Below are 23,424 nucleotides of genomic sequence, written 5' to 3'. Positions count from 1 at the left end.
ACTGGTTCTTTTTCTCTCTCTTTTTCTCGGGTTCTTTATTCTCCATTGTTTGGTCTTCTGTATCACTGATTCTTTCTTCTGCTCATTTATCCTAGCAGTTAGAGCCTCCATTTTTTATTGCATCTCATTGAAAGTCTTTTTGATTTCGACTTGGTTAAATTTTAGTTCTTTTATTTCTTCAGAAAGGGATTCTCTAGTGTCTTCTATGCTTTTTTCAAGCCCCGCCAGTATCTTTTTTTTTTTTTTTTTTAAGATTTTATTTATATATTTGTCAGCGAATACAAGCAGGGGGAGTGGCAGGCAGAGGAGGAAGCAGGCTTCTTGCTGAGCAAGGAGCCCAATGTGGGACTTGATCCCAGGACTCTGGGTTCATGACCTGAGTGGAAAGCAGACCCTTAACGGACGGACTGAGCCACCCAGGCATCACAGGCCCAGGTAGTATCTTTATAATCGTTATTCTGAACTCTAGTTCCAACATCTTTCTAATGTCCATATTTATAAGGTCCCTGGCAGTCAGTACTGCCTCTTGTTCTCTTTTTTGAGGTGAGTTTTTCTGTCTTGTCATTCTGTGCAGGGAAGAATAGATGAACGAGAGAACAAAATACTAAAATGGCAACGACCCCAGAGAAATATACACTAAACAAATCAGAAGAGACCTGATATGGGTGGCAGGGTGGTGGGGGAGGGAAGAAAAGGAAAAAAAAAATACTATAATCAGACAGATGTGCAGAATAGAGCAATACACTGGCTTCTGTGTGTATTTTGGTATGTTTTATAGAAAACTAGGTCCCAAAATTGTAAAGGAAGAAAAACTTATGTATGTATAAAAATAAAATTAAATACATGAAAGAGTAGAATGTAACTGTAAAATTGGAAATTAAAAGACAAGAAAAAACAAAAGAAAAAAAAACAAGAAAAACAAAAAAGGATCTAAACAGACAGGTGAATAGAACAGAGCCATCTGCTATGTCCTGAGTATATTTAGTCAGTTTTAGAGGAAACTGAATCTCAAAATTGTAAAGAAAGAAAAACTTCTATATACAAAAATAAAATTAAATACATTGAAAGGGTAGAATGTAACTGTCAAAATGAAAACTTTAAAAAGATTTTAAAAAGGAGTTGATAAAATAAGAAATTGGTTTTGAAAAGGGAAAGAAGAAATTTAAAAAAATAAAGAAAATTTTAAAAATTAAAGTAGAAAGACTAAAGAATCCTGAAAATAAAAGCCATGAGTTCTTTGTGCTGTATTCCCCTAGTGTTAGAGTTTTGCAGTTCTCATTGTTAAACTTGGTCTTGGCTGGATGTTCTTGCTGATCTTTTGGGGGAATGGCCTGTTGCTTTGATTCTCAAGTGTATTTGCCCGAAGCAGAATTTCACTGCCCTTGCCAGGGGGCCAGGCTAAGGAATTTCCTCTGGTTTGCTCTATGTGGCTTTTGTTCCCTGAAGGCTTTCCGCACAGCTTTAGAGGACAAGAATGAAAATGGCTGCCTCCCAGTCTCCAGCTGGGGAGATAAAAGCTCAGGCCGCACTCCTCTCTGAGTCCTCAGAGGAAAGCAGTTAGTTACTTCTGTCTCCCTGGTCTCCAGCAGCACTCTGTGCTTACCCAGCCTGTGACTGCATGTTTTTATCTCAGGCACATGACCCCGTTTGGAGTCTCCAAACCGTTTAGGCGTCTGTGGCACGCTCCCACAGCACTTCTCCCCGGGGGAAGAAGGGAGCGTCTCCCTGGTTCTGCTGCATTTTGGGCCCCTGCTTAGAGAGCAATCCCCTCTGTGCTGAAGATCACAGTCCATTGCAACCCCAAGGTGAGAGTCCACTCCTGGTCTCACTGATTGTAGCCGGCTTCCCCCTCTGATGCCTGGGAACCTGCCACAGTCAGGCACCCCTGCTTCCTGTGACCCCGAGGATCCTTCGACCACACTGCCCCAGCTAGGATTTCGTCCCTGCTTAGCAGCCTGAGCCACCTCCCTCACCAACACAGACTTCTAAACATTTTGTTTTTGTGCTCTGCTGCTTTATCACTTCCTGGTAGCCGGCTGATGGAGGCTCCCTCCCCTTGCAGTCTTTCTTCCCATATATTGCCTCAGATTCACTTCTCAGCACTTTCTACCTTGTAGAAGATGGTCACTTTTCTATTTGTAGAGTTACACCTATTCTTTTCTTCGATCTCCGGTTGAGTTTGCAGATACTCAGAATGATTTGATAGCTGTTTAGCTGAATTCCTGGGACCAGACGAAATTTAGGTCTCCTATTCCTCTGCATTTTGGACTCCTTCCCTATTCTCAATATTTCTTTTCTTTTTCTTTTTTTTTTTTTTTGAAAATTTTATTTATTTATTTGACAGAGATAACAAGTAGGCAGAGAGGCAGGTAGAGAGAGAGGGGGAAGCAGGCTCCCTACTGAGTGGAGAGCCTGATGCGGGGCTCGATCCCAGGACCCTGAAATCATGACCTGCGCTGAAGGCAGAGGCTTAACCCACTGAGCCACCCAGGTGCCCCTCTCAATATTTCTTAAAGGGAGTGAACAGTGTCATTTGTATTCTGTCCAGTGATGTAAAGAAGTATGTATGGACGTTCTTTTACAAATTCATCTTTACTAGTACCCTTTCTTTGAGTGGTTTTTAAAACTTCGATCATTTTTATTATTTTGGGGGGATACTAAAAGTATAAAGGATAAAGAAGAAATACTATAGACGGTATAAGTGTACGAAGGCAGCTTCACTATGACCTTCATTATAACCTTGTATAGGGCCACCTAGGCAAATCTTGGATCCTGGAACCACAGCTCATCCGAGCGTTGAAGCACCTTGTGATTCTTCTGAAACACAGGGAGTGCGGAAGCCTTTAAGGAGTGGCTACAAGGCCATCTCCCACTTGACCCCGTATAACCCCCAAGATTCTGACATGGGACAGAATCTCAATTCCCTGATTATGATGAGGGGTGGAGCTTTCAAGCCCCGCCCTCACCCCAAAGAGTAGAGCTGCAAAATACAAAACTGCTTAGCTGCAATATAGTTTGGGTTCTTCACAACTTGTGTTTCCTTCATCTAGCCCTTTTTGTTTTGGTATTGTCCTTTTGGTGTGTGGGACAAGGATTCAGGGAACTTAGTCTTTGGTTTACTCTTCTTTTCATTGTCTATAACTAGTAAACTATCAAAATATAAAAGTGGCTTGTCGTATCTTTTCTGGTCAAACTAGCCAGGCTTTGATTATGTTAGTTCGCTTGTAAGTAAGCTTCATTTCTTTTTTAGTAACCATGAAAGGAAGTCACATGTGGTAGCTGGCAAAAAACCAAGCCTTTTTGAGGATGATGATATAATAGTAAACAGCCTCTAACAGCTATTGAGTTATGTGTACTGTTTTGTCTGTGTTTTACAGATGAGAAAACTGAGACTTTTTTTTTTAAGATTTTATTTATTTATTTGACAGAGAGAGAAATCAAAAGTAGGCAGAGAGGCAGGCAGAGAGAAGGGGAAGCAGGCTCCCTGCTGAGCAGAGAGCCCGATGTGGGGCTCGATCCCAGGACCCTGAGATCATGATCTGAGCCAAAGACAGAGGCTTAACCCACTCAGCCCCCCAGGCACTCCATGAGAAAACTGAGTCTTTAAGATCAAGTACTTTTCCCAAGGTCACATAGCTAGTATAAATAGTAAAGACAATGTTGTAACCCTAGGACTCTGATTCCTAAGCCCAGTCTCTTAAAATCATACTGTCCTGCATATATGGATATTTGAGATATACATATACACACATAAACACACATAGGTGTGTATGTTTTGTGTGTACATTTATGTGTGTGTATTTTTACAAATCAGTATTGTATTGTGCCTTTATATCATATGTTAATGGTAATTTATCAGACTTGAATAAACAAAACTTAGTTTAATATAAGGATCTTTCACTATATGATTCATATTTATGTAAAACAAATCAATAACTCATTAACTTGATTTAAAAATCAACGAATCTGCATTAGTTTGGGGGGCTTAGGATGTCAGTGGTACAGGATGGATTTCTTTTTTTTTTTTTTTCCTAAGATTTTATTTATTTATTTGACAGACAGAGATTACAAGTAGGCAGGGAGGCAGGCAGAGAGAAAGGGGGAAGCAGGCTCCATGCTGAGCAGAGAGCCTGATGCGGGGCTCGATCCCATGATCCTGAGACATGACCCGAGCCGGAGGCAGAGGCTTTAACCACTGAGCCACCCAGTTGCCCCCAGGGTGGATTTCTTACTTGGTAGTGAGAGATGGTGCAACACAGAAAGCAGAATACCTCTTAAGTAGACACTTTAGAAATTCACTAGTAATATAATAACTTGTTGATAAATGCTATTCTAAACACTTTATTTGTATAAACTTATTTAGTCCTCAAAGCAGCCCTACATTATTATATTATTATTATTATTATTATTGAATAACTTTTAGGTTTTTCACATAATAACCCTCTCAGATTTCCTTCTCTTCATACTCAACATCCTCAGTTCCGTTACCCATAAGACATGATTTGAATTTCCCCTCTTCATCATGTTATACTTTGTTCTGCTCCCTTTTAAGAATCTGTACTCCAGATGTGGTGTGACATTTGCAAAACAAAGTGAGAATATCTCCTCTAGTTCTGCATATTATAGTTTTATTATTGCAACTTAAGCCTACCTAAGCTTAGTATACTAAAATAATAGTGCAATTAAAATCTCTGAGCCCTTTAAACACATCCTACAGTTGAGTCTTTTCTCTCTTAAGCTATTCTTATGTAGTTGTTTTGAAATCCACTTTGGAATCTTAATATTTATCCCTCTTAAATTTCTTCTTGTTAAATATCAGGTCTTTTGGATGCTTCATTTGTTAACCAATGATTTTGCTGTCTTTGGAAGCTTCATGTCATCTGTAGAGGTGAAGGGCATGCCCAAGTATCTTCATTTTGGCCTTACAGCTTTACTCTAGAAGCCTTCCTCCAGGTAGACCTCATTCCGTTAAGTAGTATGAACTAGTGTTGCTGATTTAGCTAACTGAACTACCTTATATTTTTTAATTTTACTGTCAAGAAAATCATGAGAGTCATTCTAAAATTCTTTACAGACATCAGGTGTATTTTCTTGATCTCCGACTCGGCTAAATACATCAAATAAAGAAACAAAATTAGTCTGTAACACATGTCTTATTTTTAACTCCATCTATCCTAGTCCTAGAGGTCACTATATCCTCTTCTAGGTATTCACATATCAAAGTTATTTTAAAATGTTATCTGAAATTAACATTAACCTTACCAAAAATGTTTGTAGAATTTACGATATTATTTTTGAAAACAGTCTCCAGTCTTGCGGTCCTGGCAGTGATTTAGGGATTTCATTTACAGATTCTTTTATGTATCTTGGAACATTATTACTTAGTCTACGAGAGATGTGATCTTATAAAGTAGCTTAGGTGTCTTTTTAAACTTATTCTTTAAAGACTATCTTTTAAAAGCAGTTTTAGATTCACAGCAGAATTGAGAGGAATGTACAGAGATTTCCCATATATACCCTGCCCCAGCATATGCATACTATCCCCCATTATCAACATCCCCCCCCCAAAGTGGACATTTGTTACCTACCTACATTGACACATCATTATCACCCAAAGTCCATAATTTACCTTAGGGCTCACTCTTGGTGTTGTACGTTCATGGATTTGGACAAATGTATAATGGTACATATCTATCATTATAGTATCACACAGAGTAATTTCACTGCCCTAAAAAATCCTACGTGCTTCACCTATTCATCCCTCCCTTCTTTCTAACCTCTAGTAGTCATTGATCTTTTTATCATCTCCATAGTTTTGCCCTTTCCAGAATGTCATATAATTGGAATTATGCAGTATGGGGCCCTTTCAGATTGGCTTCTTTCACTTGGCAAGATGCATTTAGGTTTTCTTTTTTTTTTTTTTTTTTTTTCATGGCTTGATAGGAAGCATTTCTTTGGGCACTGAATAATATCCCATTGTTTGATGTACCACAATTTATCCATTCACAAACTGAAGGACATCCTGGTTGTTTCCAAGTGTTAGCACTTATGAATAAAGCTGCCATTAGCATACATGTACAGTTTTCGTGTGGACATAAGTTTTCAGTTCATTTGAATAAACAACAAAGAGGGCAGTGGCTGGATTGTATGGTAAGAGTATGTTTAGTTTTATAAGAAGCCATCGAAGTGTCTTCTAAAGTAGCTGTACCATTTTGCATTCCCACAAGCCATAATGATAGTTCCTATTGCCCCGTATTCTCTCCAGGAATTTGTATCCACAGTGTTATGGATTTTGACCATTCTAATAGGTGTGAAGTAGAATCTCATTCTTGTTTTAATATGCAGTTCTCTCTAACATCTTTTCTTATGCTTCTTGCCATCTGTTTATCTTCTCTGGTTAGATGTTTTTTAATCAGGCTTGAATATACAAAACTTAGTTTAATATAAGTGTCTGTCACTATATGATTGCTATTTAATCAGGTTGTTCTTTTTTTAAAAGATTTTATTTATTTAACAGAGAGAGACAGCTAGAAAGGGAACACAAGCAATGGGAGTGGGAGAGAGAGAAGCAGGCATCCTGTAGAGCAAGGAGCCCGACATGGGGCTCAATCCCAGGACCCTGGGATCATGACCTGAGCTGAAGGCAGGTGCTTAATGACTGAGCCACCCAGGTGCCCCAGGTTGTTCATTTTTATATTGTTGAATTTTGAGTAATTTTTTCTGAATAACAGTTCTTTTTCTAAAAATTCTTTATTTAAATTCAATTTAGGTTAACATATACTGTATTATTCATTTCAGAGGTAGAATTTAGTGATTCATCAGATGCATATAACACCCAGTCCTCATTACATCAAGTTCCCTCCTTAAGGCCCATCACGCAATTACCCCTTCCCTTCAACTAGCTCCCCTTCAGCGACCCTTATTTTGTTTCCTAGAGTTCACCGTCTCTTATGGTTTGCCCCTCTATTTTCATATTATTTTATTTTTCCTTCCCTTCCCCTATGTTCATCTGTTTTGTTTCTTAAATTCTGCATACAAATGAAACCTCTGACTGACTTATTTTGCTTAGCATAATACTCTCTAGTTCCATCCACATCATTGCAAAGGACAAAATTTCATTCTTTTTGATGGCTGAGTACTGTCCATTATATATATATATACCACATCTTCTGTATCCATTGAATAAGAGTTCTTTATCAAATGTGTCTTTTGAAAATATTTCCTCCCAAGGCATGTTTTGTCCTCTTGTTCTCTTGACATTGTCTTTCTCAGAGCAGAAGTTTTTTGTTTTAATGACATTTTTTGGGGGGGAGCCATTATTCAGCCTACCACAATTCCTGTTCCTTCCTTTTCTTCTTTTTTTTCTCTCATCTCTTTTCTTCTATTTTTTATTCTTTTTCATCTTCAGATGTATGAAGTGACAAAATAGATTGGTTGACTATAATCTGAAGTTATGTTGAAGAGTTGAATAGATAATGTCTAGATGAGTAAGTGAGTCTAACTGCCCTCAATTATAGAGCATCAGATTGTGTTCACATGAATTTTTTGTTTGTCGTTGAATTTGTTGATAGTAATACTTTTGTTAAATTCAGCACCCTTTATTAAAGTAATTACTAAGTCTTTGGGTAAAGTGTGTGAGTTAATATGAAATTTCTTTCCAAGTAAAGCATCTTTTGGCAGGCATTGATGTTATTATTGAGAAAATAGCCAAAGAATTTTTAGCATTCTTTCAAAACTCATTTTCCTTTAGGCAAAATTTTTTTCACATTTCCATTTTGTTTCAGTGTTAACTCAGACTTGAATTTAATGAAGGGAAACAGAAGAGTTGGTAGAGTTCTAGTCCAAAAGTCCATTGTCAGGAGACATTTGTGGTTTGGGGCATATCACTTTTGTGGCCATTGGGCCTTTGGGCCTTTGTTTCCTTGTATCTATAATATAGGAATTGAATTATATGATTGTTAATTATGTGATTGCTAAAAGTCTCGGTCTAGTATTTAGTGTAAAGTATTTAAAAACCAACAAACAGGCCAATAAACAACAAATTTCATTTATTTTGTACTATTTGAAAAGGGAGTCATACGGTCAAGATTATTTTGAAGTAACTGTGCTTTTTCTTTTTCTGCAGATGGACCACACATCCCCAACCTACATGCTTGCTAACTTAACCCACTTGCATTCTGAACAACTTCTGCAGGGCTTGAATCTTCTTCGTCAACATCACGAGCTCTGTGACATCATTCTTCGTGTTGGTGATGTTAAAATCCATGCTCACAAAGTGGTACTTGCCAGCATCAGTCCATATTTCAAAGCTATGTTCACTGGAAACCTTTCTGAAAAAGAGAACAGTGAGGTTGAGTTTCAGTGCATTGATGAAACTGCTCTCCAGGCCATTGTGGAGTATGCCTATACAGGAACTGTTTTTATTTCACAGGACACAGTTGAATCTCTCCTTCCAGCAGCAAACCTACTCCAGATAAAACTTGTCCTGAAGGAATGTTGTGCATTTCTTGAAAGCCAGCTTGATCCTGGTAATTGTATCGGAATTTCTCGTTTTGCAGAGACATACGGTTGTCATGACCTTTATTTGGCAGCTACTAAATACATATGCCAGAATTTTGAAGCTGTTTGCCAGACTGAAGAGTTTTTTGAACTTACACATGCTGATTTGGATGAAATTGTTTCCAATGACTGTTTGAATGTAGCTACCGAAGAGACTGTTTTTTATGCACTTGAGTCTTGGATCAAGTACGATGTACAAGAACGTCAGAAATACTTAGCACAGCTACTTAATAGTGTGAGATTACCATTGCTGAGTGTTAAGTTTCTCACTAGACTTTATGAAGCAAATCATCTTATTCGTGATGATCGTACTTGTAAACATCTTTTGAATGAAGCCCTAAAGTACCACTTTATGCCTGAACATAGACTCTCTCATCAGACTGTCCTGATGACACGACCTCGCTGTGCTCCCAAAGTACTTTGTGCTGTAGGAGGAAAATCTGGACTATTTGCCTGTTTGGATAGGTAAATAGAAGGCTTTCTTAAAGGAGTGGTGCTAAAAGATTTTATACTTTTTAAGTGTGCTAATTTTCTCTATTCCTTAAATAATTTGATTTTACTATTTACTTTCTTTATTTATTTTTTTGTTTTTTTCTTTTACTCTTCCTAAAACGCTTACCTGGTTGTTTTAATCACATTGTCATTCATTCCTTTCAACACTCTCAGTTATTAACAACCTTCCCCCAGTTCCCCCATGCACAAACTATGAATTTTTGTTACTTCTCTACCATTTTATGTCTTTTTTTCTTTTAATTTGTGAAACTGTTTACATTATTATTTGACCAGCTCAGTAGAGATTTATTATTGCTAACTATAAACAGAAGATACCAAAAAGGAGAGCTTGAAATCTTTGATGAGGGCAGACTGGGGACAGAAGTGGTTTGAATGAATACCATCAAGTAGAAGAATCACCAAAGAAATAAGAAAAAGTAGGATACTGAATACAAATCATGGACATACATATTTATTTTCTTCAGTATAAACGTTTTTTAATGACAATAGTAAAGAGTTGTCTCTTTTCTAATAATCTGCAGTAGGAGTTATCAGACTCTTTCTGTATAGAGCCAGATAGTAAATATTTTAGACTTTGTGGCCATATGGTTCTCTTATGACTACTCAGCTCTACCGTTGTAGTGTGACAGCAGCCATAGACAATATGTAAAAAAATGAGATGACTGGATTCCAACAAAACTTTATTTACAAAAGTCCCTAGTGGACTGAATTTGGTTCTTAGCCATAGTTTGCCAGTCCCTGATTTGCAGCATTATACAAGTAACTTTTATATGTTGAAAAGATAGCTGGATGTTACCTTTGCTTTACCCTTGAATGGGAATGCTTCATGAAAACTTCCATGTTTGATAAGTTTATTTAATACTGTGATTTCTTTCTGGCAATTTTCAAAAATTTAGTAGATTGCTTTTACCCCCTCAAATGGTAGAAAGGTACTGATGTTCTAGCAGTGTCAACTGACATATCTGTATCTTTTAGAAAGTCTCAGTTACATTTTAATTGTCTAAATTAAACTAATTACATAGTCTAAACCTAGTATCATTGAGACCAGTCTATAGGTAGAATATTAGTTATGGTAACTACAAAACTTGATTATTAATTCTTATTTTTAAGGGCACTAATTATTGGCATAAAGTAAAGCATATTAGTAAAATGTCATGAGAAAAATTCCAAATGTGAATTTACATGGTAAAAATTCTTGACCAGTTGCCTCTTGGTCTCAAGTATTAAAGATAACATACATAAATTATTAAAAAGTTATAAGAACTGTTCATATGTTGAGATCCAGTAATCTTTCATCTAACATCTGTTATAAGGAAAAAAAAAAAACTTTTTTTAAGTAGACTCCACACCCAGCGTGGAAACCAGTTCTGGACTTGAACTCATGACCTTGAGATCAAGACTGTACTGAGATCAAAAGTCGGATGCTTAACTGACTGAACCACCCACTCCAGGAAAAAAAAAATTTTTAAATGTCATTTGCCGTTTATTATAGTTATAACAAATGGCCACAAAGCCATTTATTGCAGTATTATTTATAACTATGGAAAAATTGGAATCAATCTAAGAAATTATTCAATTTGACTCTATAAAAAATATTTAACACCTGTGCATCAGACACACTATGCTGGATAATGGTTCTTTAACAAATTTATAACTTAGTTAAGGAGGCAGATATTTAAATAGATAATTATGTGGTATTAATGCAGTGATAAAGATAATACCATGGAAGTATTAAGGAAAGGCATTTATCCCATTTAGGAGATTTAAGGAAGATATTGTTAATGCCCAAGCTGAGTGTTGAAGGCTAAGCAAGACCCAAGCAAAAGGTCACAGGAAGTGCACAAAGACACAATGGAATGATACAGTATAGCATGTGCAGAAGATTAAAAGCTGTTTGGTATTCCAGAGTATAAAGTTCAAAGATCAAGGGCTCCTGTTTGGCTCAGTTGGTGGAGCATGCGACTCTTGATCTCAGGGTTGTAAGTTTGAGCCCCACGTTGGGTATAGAGATTACATAAAATAAAATCTTAAGGGAAGAAAAGGAAAATGCAAGTTAAAAATAAAATAAGATTCAAAGATCTAAACAGTAAGGGGTAGGCTGTTATCAGTATGGGCCAAGTTAAAGAAGGTATCCCGTGCCATGATGAAGAGGATTTTTTTTTTAAAGATTTTTTATTTATTTATTTGACAGACAGAGATCACAAGTAGGCAGAGAGGCAGGCAGAGGGAGAGAGAGGAGAAAGCAGGCTCCCCGCTGAGCAGAGAGCCCGATGCGGGGCTCGATCCCAGGACTCTGGGATCATGACCTGAGCCGAAGGCAGAGGCTTTAACCCACTGAGCCACCCAGGCACCCCGAAGAGGATTTTTCTTATGTGGGTCCAAAAACAATTTTAAGGAGGATAGTGAAATGATCACATTCATATATTAGATCATCCTTGGCTGCCTTATGGAGAAAGATTGAGGGGCCAGAATTAGTATCTGAGTCATTAGGAAAGAGACTATTATAAAAGTATAGGCCAGAGATTATGAGGTCCAAAGTGGAAGTAGCAAAGATAGAGAAGGGGGTATTAATTTAAGAAATGTTTTAAGAGAGCAAATGGACAGGAATTAGTGAATGGACATGGGGGGATGGTGAGAGGGAAGAATCAAAAATGAGTTAGATTTCTTGGTTAGATACTGGATGAATCTTATATACCGTGAGAGAGAATATAGGAGGAGGAGCCATTTTAAAGGGGAAGGTAGCGTGTTCTGTTTTGGACATACTGAGTTTGAAATGCCTATTACATATCCGAGTGAAGGATGACTCACTAGCTGGAAATGATTGCAAAAGCTCAACGAATAGATCAAAGCTGGATATTTGGAACTTATTGGCATGTAATATCATTTGGAGGTATAAATTTAAAACCATGAAGTCTTCTGGACTTCTTGACTGGTTTAAATGTCCCTTCTTTCTACCCACTGAGAACATATAGAAAGGAAAAAAAAGATTGGTTCATAAATGAACCTCTGGGGAACATTAATGTTCAAGAAGAAGGCTGTAAGAACAATCTCAGAAGTAGGAGAATCAAGAGAGAATAGTGTCATGAAAGCCAAGCAATTTAAATGTGTCAAGAAGGAAGAAGTGTGATTAACAATGTAAAATGGCTAAGGAATGTTCCAGAAAGATAAAGATAGAAGAGTGGCTCTTGAATTTGGCTATATGGAGATCATTAATGACTTTTGGTGAAGTAATTTCAGCAGAATTTTAGGAATGCTGTGGATATATTATAGCAGATTGAGATGGGTATAAAAAATAAGGAAATAAACTGTGAAGACTTCTAAGAATCTTCGCTGAGATGAGGAGAGAGGTAAGGCAAAATGATAGTTTTGTTTATTTTGTTCTTGAGAGAGAGACAGGAGTATGTTTATTATCAGATGCTGGTAAAGAAGAATAAGGTAAAGGTACAAGATAGAGGAATGGTCATTGATACGGCAAGATTTTAGAGGAAATTGTAAGGGGTTGGTATCAAAAGTAGAGGTAGAATCATTTTTTTGTTTGTTTGTTTTTAAATATTTTATTTACTTATTTGTCAGAGAGTAAGAATGCACAAGCATGGGGAACAGCAGGTAGAAGGAGAAGCAGGCTTCCTGCTGAGCAAGGAGCTAGAAGTGGGACTTGATCCCAAGACCCTGGGATCATGACCTGAGCCAAAGGCAGAATGCTTAACCAATGGAGCCACCCAGGTGCCCCAAAGGTGGAAGGTTTTACATATGAGGAAGAAGGACTCTTTATGTCCCAAAACCAGAATATGAGGATAGGTTTGCTGGCGTAGGGAGGGGTGGGAGAAGGAGTTCAAGATAGATACTATCCAATAGCCTCACTTTTCCCTTTAGAAAAGGAAGGAGGTATGCAAAAGAGGGAAGTGAGGATTGGGTAGGTGGCTTAAGGAATTTCAGGAAGCTCTGAATATTGTTTCTGTTTACACATAGGGAGTCATAAGGATGGCAGTACATTCGAAGTGATTTTGAATAATTATGCAAATACACTTAATGTTAAATGGACTTTGAGCCACACCACACATGACACCACTCACCTCAGTGCTCTGAGTCACAGGTCAGATTCCAAGAAAAATAATTATCCATTTGCCTTCAAAAACCATAAGGACTAGAACCTTTATATCTTGTATCTTGGTTTACCTAAATCACCTCTGAAAGTCCATTATCATAGCTGAACTCTTATCATTGAGAGGTTTTTTTTTCTCATACCAATCAGTTCTCCATTTCTCCAACACTAAATGCATGTCCAGGAATCTGACAGTATCCAGAGTTAGCTCAGACCCCACTGCTTAAGGGCTTAGTCCCAGAAGACTATCCCCACTTAAGATGCTGTCCACAAATGGGGTGCTCACGTTACCTGCATTTCTGTCTAGAAGAGTGAAAGTTCAGGGGTTCCCACAATAGCCCCTGCTCAAGTTTGCTAGAATGACTCATAGGACTCAGGAAAGTGCATTACCTACCAGTCTGTTACAAAGGATACAACTGAGGAACAATCAAATGGAAGAGATACATTGAGCAGGGTGTGGGGAGGAAAGGGACAGAGCTTCCATGCCCTCTCTGGTATGCCACCCACTCCTAGCATCTCAGTGTGTTACCAGCCTAGAAGCTCTCTAAACCCCATTGTTTAGGGAGGGAGTTTTATGGCGATTTCATTGTGAGGGTATGATTGATTAAATCATTGGCCATTGGTGATTGAGCTCAACCTCAGACTGTTAATCACATTATTGCCACCTCTGGTTTCTGGCCCCCATGCTGAAGCTATCTAGGTGGCCACTTGTAGTCACTTCAGTAGCATAAACTGAAGTGTAATTGAAAAGAGATCATTATAAATAACAAAAGCTCTTCCTGTCACTCAGGAAATTTCCAAGAAGTTTAGGAGCTCTGTGCTAGGAACCTGGGACATAACCCAAATGTATTGTTTTTTTATTACACTGTTATTTTATGGTCCTATATATCATCTAATTTAACTTAATCGCCCAGTCCTTTTCTTTTTGACTCCCCAAATCTGTCTGCCATGTCTTGTAGAATTTATATCCAATCATTAAAAAAAATCCCCTTTATTTTTAACTAGTTGGTCTAATGAAATATGACTGATGTTTAAAGATACTGTTTTTACCAAATCCCTCTCAAACCTGTTTTGTTTTGTTTTGTTTCCGCATACCTCATGTATCATAGGTCCTAAAGGTTGGTAAGTGTTTTCTTTGTTCCTCATATCTACTTCCTAGATTTTTTTTATCTCCCCTTTCTCCAAAATCTCAATTCATTCCAAGCATTTGCCATCAGGGCTGTATCATTTGATACACCTTCATGTTGCCAACATCTGCAACCCCTTTAGTAACTTTATTTACTGAAGATCTTTATAACTGGCTTACTATATTTCTCATCATTCTGTATCATTTGATACACCTTCATGTTGCCAACATCTGCAACCCCTTTAGTAACTTTGTTCACTGAAGATTTATTCACTGGCTTACTGTCTTTCTCATCATTCTGTATAGAGTTATTCTTTCTGATTTCAACATCTCCATAGTATGATCCACAGTTATACAACAACTTTGCCTCTCTTCTTGATCTCACTTCTAACAGTCTTTTTTGCCTTACCTCAGGAACTATTCTCATGATTTATTCTCATGATCATACTACAATTTTGCCATTACCAGTGACTTCAAACTTCAGAAATCTTGGTTACATACATTCCGTTCTCTGACTACCATGTCCTTTCTTGTGAGCTTATTTATTTCAGTACATCTGCAGTCATTCTTTGTTCCCTTCAAGATTTTTAATCCTTTGGCCCTATATTCAGAAAACTTAACTGCTCACTGATTACTACATGTCCTCACTTTCACTCCTTACTCAGCTTAGATTCCACGAACATCATTGTTATCATTCCATTGAATATACTCATGGCTCCCTTGCCCTTCTTCAATCATACTCTTCTAGTTAGAATCCATTCTCCACTTATGCCATGGCTGCACCTGAGCAGCAATATGTGGCTAGAGAAACGCACACACCCATCTTAAGTGATCTCATTTAGGACACCTAGCACTGTTGGCAACCCCTTTCATTTCCCTAAGTAATTTACTCTCCACTTCCTTGAAGTACTGTTGTATACCTTTTCTCTCCATAAGGACATCCAACCCCGTCCAACCCTCACCTTTCAGCTCTCAGCTAATGACTATCTCTTACTCTCTCAGAAGATAGAAGCAAACCGAGGAGTACTATCTTGTCTTCTGATCTCCAAATCCACCAAGTTATTTGTATCTGAGACCAGTCCCTCCATTTCTCTACTTACTAACTTCCATTTCCTCTCCTCTGCACAAGGGCTCTGCTCTTGAATTTATCGCATATCTGTCTTACATCACCTTCCCCCACTGTACTACATCATTGCCATTAGCATGCAAACATGTTCTGGTTTAGGCTCCCAGATTAAACCAATCTTCCCTGGAGGCTGTGGTCTTTCTCTGCTTATCCTTATATCTGGTCTCATCTGTTTTAATCCTTAAAGTCTTTGGAACAGTCGATATCCACTGTTTTCCCTCATCTCCTATTCTTTCTTGAACCACTCCAGTCAAGATTTGTCCCTACCACCTCACTCAAACTGCTTTCATGAAGGTCAAATAATTCCCTGATGTATCATTTTCATCAGAACAAATTCACGTTTTAAAACAAGCAGTATAACAAAACTGTATATAGGCACTCAGTAACTACTGAATGAATGAATGTTCTTTAATCATACTGAATAGAGAATATATATTTTATGTTATTGCACAACTGAGTTTGGAGACATTGAAATGAAGTATGAATACTTTCAAGAAACCATATATAGTTTGCATGCAAGGCATAAAGAAGAAAATCCAATTACTTATCAACCAGCTTAAAAAGTAAACAATACCTTTAAATTCCCTTGTGTCCCTCCTTGATGCATCTCCTTTCCTCCCCTAGAAGTGACCACTATTCTGAATTTTCTGCATGTTATTTCTTTGCTTTTCATTGTAATTTTGCCTCATATTTATGTGCCCCAATATAGCATTAGGTTTTACTTTTTTTTATATAAATACAGTAATGCTACATATATTCTTCAGGGATGTGTTTTCTTACTGAACAATAAATACGTTTGTGAATTTTATCTGTGAGATTGCATGAAACAATAGTTCATTTAGTTTCATTGGTATATGATATTGTAGTATATGGGTATAATATAATACTTTCTTTTTACAATGAATATGTTAATTATAAGAATTAATTAAAGTGTTACACACATACAGAAGAATGCATAAATCCCAAGTGTACAGGTCAGTGAATTATCACAAAGTGAATATTAACAAACCAGTTCAAGAAGTAGTACATGACCAACACCCAGAAACCACTCTGGAGTTCCCTCCCTACCGAAGGTAACCACTATCCTCATTTCTAATCCAGAGATTAGAAATGTCTTTGGACTTGGTATAAATAAACTATACAGAATGTATTCTTTTGATTTGGGCCTCTTTCCCTTGGCATTATAGGTGTAAGATTCATTTCTGTTAAAGGAAAAAGATTCATTCCTGTTACATGTAGCTGTAATTTATTTTCATTGCTGTATTCTCTGATATGCCACATTTTATTTATTTATTTTATAGTTGATGAACCTTGGAACTCTTTCCAGTTTTTGACTGTTACAAATAATGCTGCTGTGAACATCATGCATAAACACGTGTGCTTTTCCTTTGGATACATATCTAGGAATGGAATTGCTCAGTTTAGGGTGATATACCACATCTTATTTATCCATTCTCCTTTTGATGGGTGATTGTGCTGTGCTGCTATAAACATTGCTGTATGTATGTCCTGGTGCAAAACTGACTTTAATGGGCATTCAGTAGTGTAGATACACGTGAACGAAATTGCCGAATCAGAATATTTGTGTACCTTCAGTTTTACCAGATTATGTAAAATTGTTTTCCAGCGTAGTTTGTACCAGTTTGCGCTCCCACCAATAGAGTATGCGTTTCTTGCTCACATTCTTGCCAACAGCTGTTACCATCTGACTTTAAATTTTTGCCAGTCTAGAAAGTATGTTATGGCTTGTTGTGGTTTTAATTGGCATGTCGCTGATTACTAAGGAGATTAAACATTTTTGTTTGGGGCCATTTTGATTTTTAAATTTTAATTTTTTCTGCTTATTCTTCAGTGTGGAGATGTACTTTCCTCAGAATGACTCTTGGATTGGTTTGGCACCCCTAAACATTCCTCGCTATGAATTTGGAATATGTGTTTTAGACCAAAAAGTGTATGTTATAGGTGGTATTGAAACTAACGTGCGTCCTGGCATCACTATCAGAAAGCATGAAAATTCAGTAGAATGCTGGAATCCTGATACAAATACCTGGACTTCTCTTGAGAGAATGAATGAAAGCCGAAGTACCCTTGGAGTAGTAGTACTTGCAGGAGAACTTTATGCTTTAGGTGGTTATGATGGACAATCTTATTTACAATCTGTAGAGAAATATATTCCTAAAATAAGAAAATGGCAACCTGTGGCACCAATGACTACAACAAGAAGCTGTTTTGCTGCAGCCGTGTTGGATGGAATGATATATGCCATTGGTGGGTATGGTCCTGCCCACATGAACAGGTATTTAACTTAATGAAGTTGTATATGCTTGTAGATTTTTAAAGTCTCATTAACAATAATTCTTACACAACTGGTATGTGTGAATGAACTTCCCTTCTTAGTTTTTAAAGTAATATTGTTAGGCATTTGAAATTTAATCTGCTCTATGTGTGTAATTGTAATTGTTTTATATGAGGATTTAATACATAGCTAAAAATAAGATTCCTCTTAATAAAATTTTAAATTCATTCATTTAATATAATTGGTTTAGATCTTAAAATTCAGAGATCTGATTATAAAATGAAGTTAGACAACTTTAGATTTTGGGTGGCGAATTTATATAAATATGGGTGTGTGTGTGTTTATAAATGGTCTGTCACTGCATTGCTTAGTAGACTAAAAAGTGAAAAATGTAATTCCTATATGCTTATATATTATGCATCATAAACATAAAGCCTTATTTAAATATTCCTTTTTGGATTCTTATTCTATAATAATGCGTGTATCATTGTATACCTGAGTTCTGCTGGAGTCTGAATTTGAGGTTTCTGCATTTTGTAGCATTTTCTGAATAAAGGAGAAAAATATATGAGAAAAATAAAAGCATAAAGTGATTTGCTTATATGGAAAATTAATCATAATTCTGAGCCTTTGTTGAAATTGCTGTTCCAAAGATTTTCTCTAATAGTAACTAAAGTGATGTGTCTTTTATTGATTGTGAACATTTAATGGAAGAGTATATTGTGATTTGTTAAGTGAGAAGGCAAGAGCACAATAGCATTTCATCTATAAATTTTTATTTCTTTATAAGCTAAAGTATTCCTCCTTTTTATTGCTCCTTAGTTGAAGGAAAAGTATTTGGGGCAGAGCCATGCATTTTTATTCTTTGAAAATGTGCTGGCAGAAATTTATAAGATAAAAATTGAGTATTTCTTTTGGGAGATAATGCTCTTGAAGTTTAAGTTCTTGCTAAAGTTTATCAACTCTTCTGGTCCAGTAATTTGGCTCTAATGGCTTTTATCCCAGTGTCCTTTCAGGAATATTTATAGTTTTGTCTATATTCTGGTCTAGTTTACAGTCTAGTCTCTGCTCTGAACTCCAGAATTATGCTACTGACTCTCAACTGCTTCAGGCTTTTTTTTTTTTTTTTTTTTTTTTTAAAGACTTTTATTATTTTTTTGACAGACAGAGATCACAAGTAGGCAGAGTGGCAGGCAGAGAGAGAGAGGAGGAAGCAGGCTCCCTACTGAGCAGAGAGCCCGATATGGGGCTCGATCCCAGGACCCTGGGACCCTGGGACCATGACCTGAGCCTAAGGCAGAGGCCCTAACCCACTGAGCCACCCAGGCGCCCCTGCTTCAGGCTTTTTTGAGAAGTTAGGTTAGGACCAGAACAAGCTCAGCAAGCCTGCCTTTGTGCCCACTCATGTCAAAATAGAGATATAAAGGCCCTCTGGGATTTTCTAGGGAAGCTTTTTCGGAAATTCTCATCTGCTTTGGATATCCATAATGCAGCTTGGAAATGCCAGGTGTTCTCTGGAATGCAGACTTGACTTAAACCCCTGAATTCTCCTAAATCACTCTGAGATTATTATGATTGGCCAGTTTGTGTTACGTAATCTGCAGTGTTTGCTTTACAGTAAACCACCACAACTTCTATAAGATAAAAAATTTCCTTTCCTTTACTTGTTTTCATCTTCCCTTTTCCTTAGCTATGTAGAAGATCCTTACTGTCCTTGGAAAACATTTATATTTAATTTGTGATTTTCAGAGTTCTTTCAGAACATGCATACTCATTTGACTTCATTTTTATATGAATCCTTTCAGGTTAAGTTATTGCCATTTTTTCAGGTGAGCAGAAGGGGCTTATCTAGGATTACACATACCCGTAGTGTTAGGGCTAGGGTTCATTCAACTCTAAGTATACAGCATTAGTACTTGAACCCAGGTTTCCTGATTTCAGAAGCGTTATGCCCTTAGTATACCCTGCTGCTTGTATGATATAACAGAATAGCATATGAGTATTATTGCTTGCAGTTTACTAAGGTAAGCTTTTATCTTGTGGCTTTACCAGCAAAATGTAAACATCTGGAACAAACTACTCTTGTTTTATATCTGTCTGTTGGAACTTCTAAAACTATGGTAGGTTTTAGTTTTGCTTTGGTAGGAAGAAATGGCACAAGGAATATGCAAATTAATTCTTTCTTTTGTGAATATTTGCAGTGTGGAGCGTTATGACCCAAGTAAGGACTCCTGGGAGATGGTTGCATCTATGGCAGATAAAAGGATTCACTTTGGTGTGGGTGTCATGCTAGGCTTTATTTTTGTGGTGGGTGGACATAATGGTGTCTCACATTTGTCAAGCATTGAAAGATATGACCCTCATCAGAATCAGTGGACTGTATGTAGACCAATGAAAGAACCCAGAACAGGTAATAATAACTAAATAATATCTAAACATAGATGATGATATTTCTTATAGTGATATTCTTGGAATAGTAGTACCATGGAATATAATAGTAAGAGTATTACTTGTCCAGCAAAACAAAACAAAACAAAAAACTTTATTGTGCTACACTTGAGAGACAGCTGATTTGACAAAACTACACAGATTTCTATACTGTGATTTTAATATGCCAGTGTGCATATTATCATTTTCTTAAAGTTGGGAGAACACATTTTTAGAAATGGTGGGAATAGAATGTATCTTACAGAAGCTCTTCTGTCCATATAGCAAATGTCATCTTTTTATATGTTACACATTCACACAGAATCTAGATTGTTCTTTTTTTTTTTTTTTTTTTTTGTACATCAGTCTGTAGTTTACCTTTCAAATACTCTCACATTCAGAGGGTGTTTGGAGATATAGGAAAGGTTGGATTTCAGGGTTCCCAGAGAAAAACAAAAACGTCTTTGAAGAATAGAAATTATTACCTTTGAACCCAAACTCATAACACATTATTTTAAGGGGAAGGTTTTAAGTTGATGGAAATGCTTTAGGGATATTTCTTGCATAAGAGGGAAAGTCGTAAAATAACAAGAATGTGAAAAAACATTGGGTAGTCTTGTTCTCTTTAGAAGTGTGTATAACAGTATATACAGTACAATTTTTAAAAGCATAAGTTGTATGGTTCAAGATATGTTTCAGATTTTCAACATACTTAAAAACCTGATAAAGATGAATGATCTGTTGAAAGTTGAAAATATGTAAATATAAACAAAAGTAAGCATATGGAAAGACATATACTACATTCTTGGTATTTTTCTGTGGTAGAGGAGAAGGAGAGTAGGATTGGGAAGGAGAGATGAAGGAAGACTTCAACTCTTGCTTTCATGTTAGGGTTTTTTTTTTCCCCCAGTAAGTATGTATGGTGATGTTGCTTGTTTAATTAACTGTAGATTATTGAAATGTATTTTAAGAAAACATTAAAATACAAATTTATTTTTAGGGAGAAGTCAACTTCATGGTTAACATGTTTTTTCCTATTTTTACCCACTTTTCCTAGGGGTTGGTGCTGCAGTAGTTGATAACTACCTTTATGTAGTTGGTGGTCACTCAGGGTCTTCCTATCTGAATACCGTGCAGAAATATGACCCTATCTCAGATACGTGGCTGGATTCAGCTGGCATGATATACTGTCGCTGCAACTTCGGATTAACTGCACTTTGACAAGTGTGGACTGGTGGGAATCGTGTGGTGATGAACCTTGTGCCACATGAAAGGATGCCCCATTTTCTGAAATCCAAAAGCTACATTACTTTCTTTTTAACTTGAAATGGCATGAAGACTCAAGGTTCTGTTGGGTACTTTGAATTGACAAGTAGCTTTGGTTGCTCTTGATTATACAGTGAATCAATAATCAAAAAAAAAAAAAAAAAGGAAAGATCTTGCCAATTTAATTGTGCACTTTTTCCCCTAATACTGGCATAGAGTAGTTTTATGTTCATTAGTGTACATGTGGAGAAAATCTTGCTGCTTTAAAAAAAATTAGCTCTCCTTCTTTCTTAATATATGCACCATGATTTACTACGATGAGAGATGCTTAGATGTGGGAGTGTATTGAAAGGCTAGACAGAATGCTGATACTGTCTGTTGGATATAAATTCATATGCTTCACATTTTAAACAAATAAAGGGCTGCTTTTTTGAGGGGGGTACTTTTAAGGATTGTAAATTATATACCGTAGTGAGTCACCTGGATATTCTTCCTACGAAATGGCTTTAGGGCTGGAGATGTAATAAGTTTGCAAAACAAATGCTTTTACTGTCATCATTTTTTGGAGGCTTATATTAAGAAGCCAGATATTTCCTGTTTATGCCTTTTTTATAGGGCAGGTTAATGCTGGATGAATTTAGTTACTTACCTGTGCTATGCTAAGCATGGATAGAAAGTTAAGCATATCAGTTTCAGTTTTATTTTTTTCATAGTACAGTGGATTCCCAGTGTTGATGTAAATATTTGACAAATGTTTAGTACCACCCTTAGTAATACTGATTTTTTCTACATATCCTTATAATAATTTTAGTTTTTTAAGACCCTTAGTTGCTTTTTCACAGTGTTCAGATATAAAAATGGTGCTAACTGTAGGATCTGTAACAAGGCTATAATAATGTTCTTTTGGATGTTCAGTATGAGATATGCATGACATGTTTTAATAGTATTTTTTTTTCATTTTTACTGGCATGGTTTGTGCTTATTAAAAATGTTAGTGATTATGCTAATTTTAACATTCAAAAATCATCTAAATGGCCCATGTTATATTTTTCATGGTTCTTGAGTAGTGATTTTTAAAAAGATGCATTTTTTATCTTCTTCTAGTGCTAGATATATGTCCTTTTTAAAGACAAATATATGCATTAAATATAAAGCACTAGGCAGTTATGCATTACTTTGTACACTTCTTAGGTAATTGGATATTTTAAAGTTACTGAGGAAAACTGGAACTCAATGTTTACTTGAGTAATCGTTCTAAATTTGGTTCTACTTTGACTAAAGAAACAAGCAAGACTGTTTGCTATAGCCAGTGACAGCTTATTTAAAATAAGTGGTCAGCTCATTTTGTTTAGCATGTTTTAGAAAATATCTGTTAGTCTTGAATATATTACTTTGCATTTTATTAGGATATCGGTACTTATAATTTTTGGTACTGTAGTTGTGTAATTTTCTTTTCTTTGATTTTTTTTAAACCTGCTTATTATCTCTATAGTCTCCGCAAAACCAGTGTATATTTGTTTCCTAAGAAAAAATTCATACTGCATTCTTAAGTGCCATAATATTCCAAGCTGTTGTTAAGAAGCCATTTGTAATTATAAAACATAGGTTTGTTCATTTAGCATCTATGTTACTATGTGTAGCCTGGCAATTTGCAGTTTTTCTTGTTCTTCCATAAACTGCCAGTGTAGATTTAAAATATAGTACAAAACTATGTAAAGTCATCTTTAATCATGTAAGTAGTATGCTTTATGAATATTTGCACAGATTATAAAACCTTGCAAGTGATTTTTAGTCTCTTCCTAATAAGAACTTAACAGGAGCTACTAATAACATTGACAGGCTGAGTATTTTCTATGTTGCTTGTTTGAATAACATAATGATATATAGCAATAACTTTTTAATTGATTTGAATAAACCTATTGAATAGAAACAAGGTGCACTATTGTGATTGGGCTAGACTTTATTTAAAGAAAAGCAATTTAATCACTTCTCGGCCTTTTGGCTAAGAT

General features: G+C 36.4%; 1 protein-coding gene across 1 annotated transcript in view; it reads left to right on the top strand.

Moving 5' to 3' along the window:
- LOC111140706 (kelch-like protein 28) overlaps positions 1 to 23,424 on the top strand; it is a 38,647-nt gene extending 15,223 nt beyond the window's left edge. The window contains exons 2-5 of the mRNA XM_022492910.1: positions 8,126 to 9,024; positions 17,279 to 17,722; positions 19,924 to 20,132; positions 21,207 to 23,424. Coding sequence (XP_022348618.1) covers positions 8,126 to 9,024; positions 17,279 to 17,722; positions 19,924 to 20,132; positions 21,207 to 21,370 — 1,716 coding nt within the window. The 3' untranslated portion in view covers positions 21,371 to 23,424. The remainder of the gene's footprint in view (positions 1 to 8,125; positions 9,025 to 17,278; positions 17,723 to 19,923; positions 20,133 to 21,206) is intronic.

Source organism: Enhydra lutris, unplaced genomic scaffold (assembly GCF_002288905.1).
Source record: "Enhydra lutris kenyoni isolate GAN:26980312 unplaced genomic scaffold, ASM228890v2 scaffoldscaffold4, whole genome shotgun sequence".
Classification (NCBI taxonomy): Eukaryota; Metazoa; Chordata; class Mammalia; order Carnivora; family Mustelidae; genus Enhydra; species Enhydra lutris.
The sequence above is the reverse complement of the archived record's forward strand: the minus strand, read 5'-3'. Positions and strand labels throughout refer to the sequence as shown.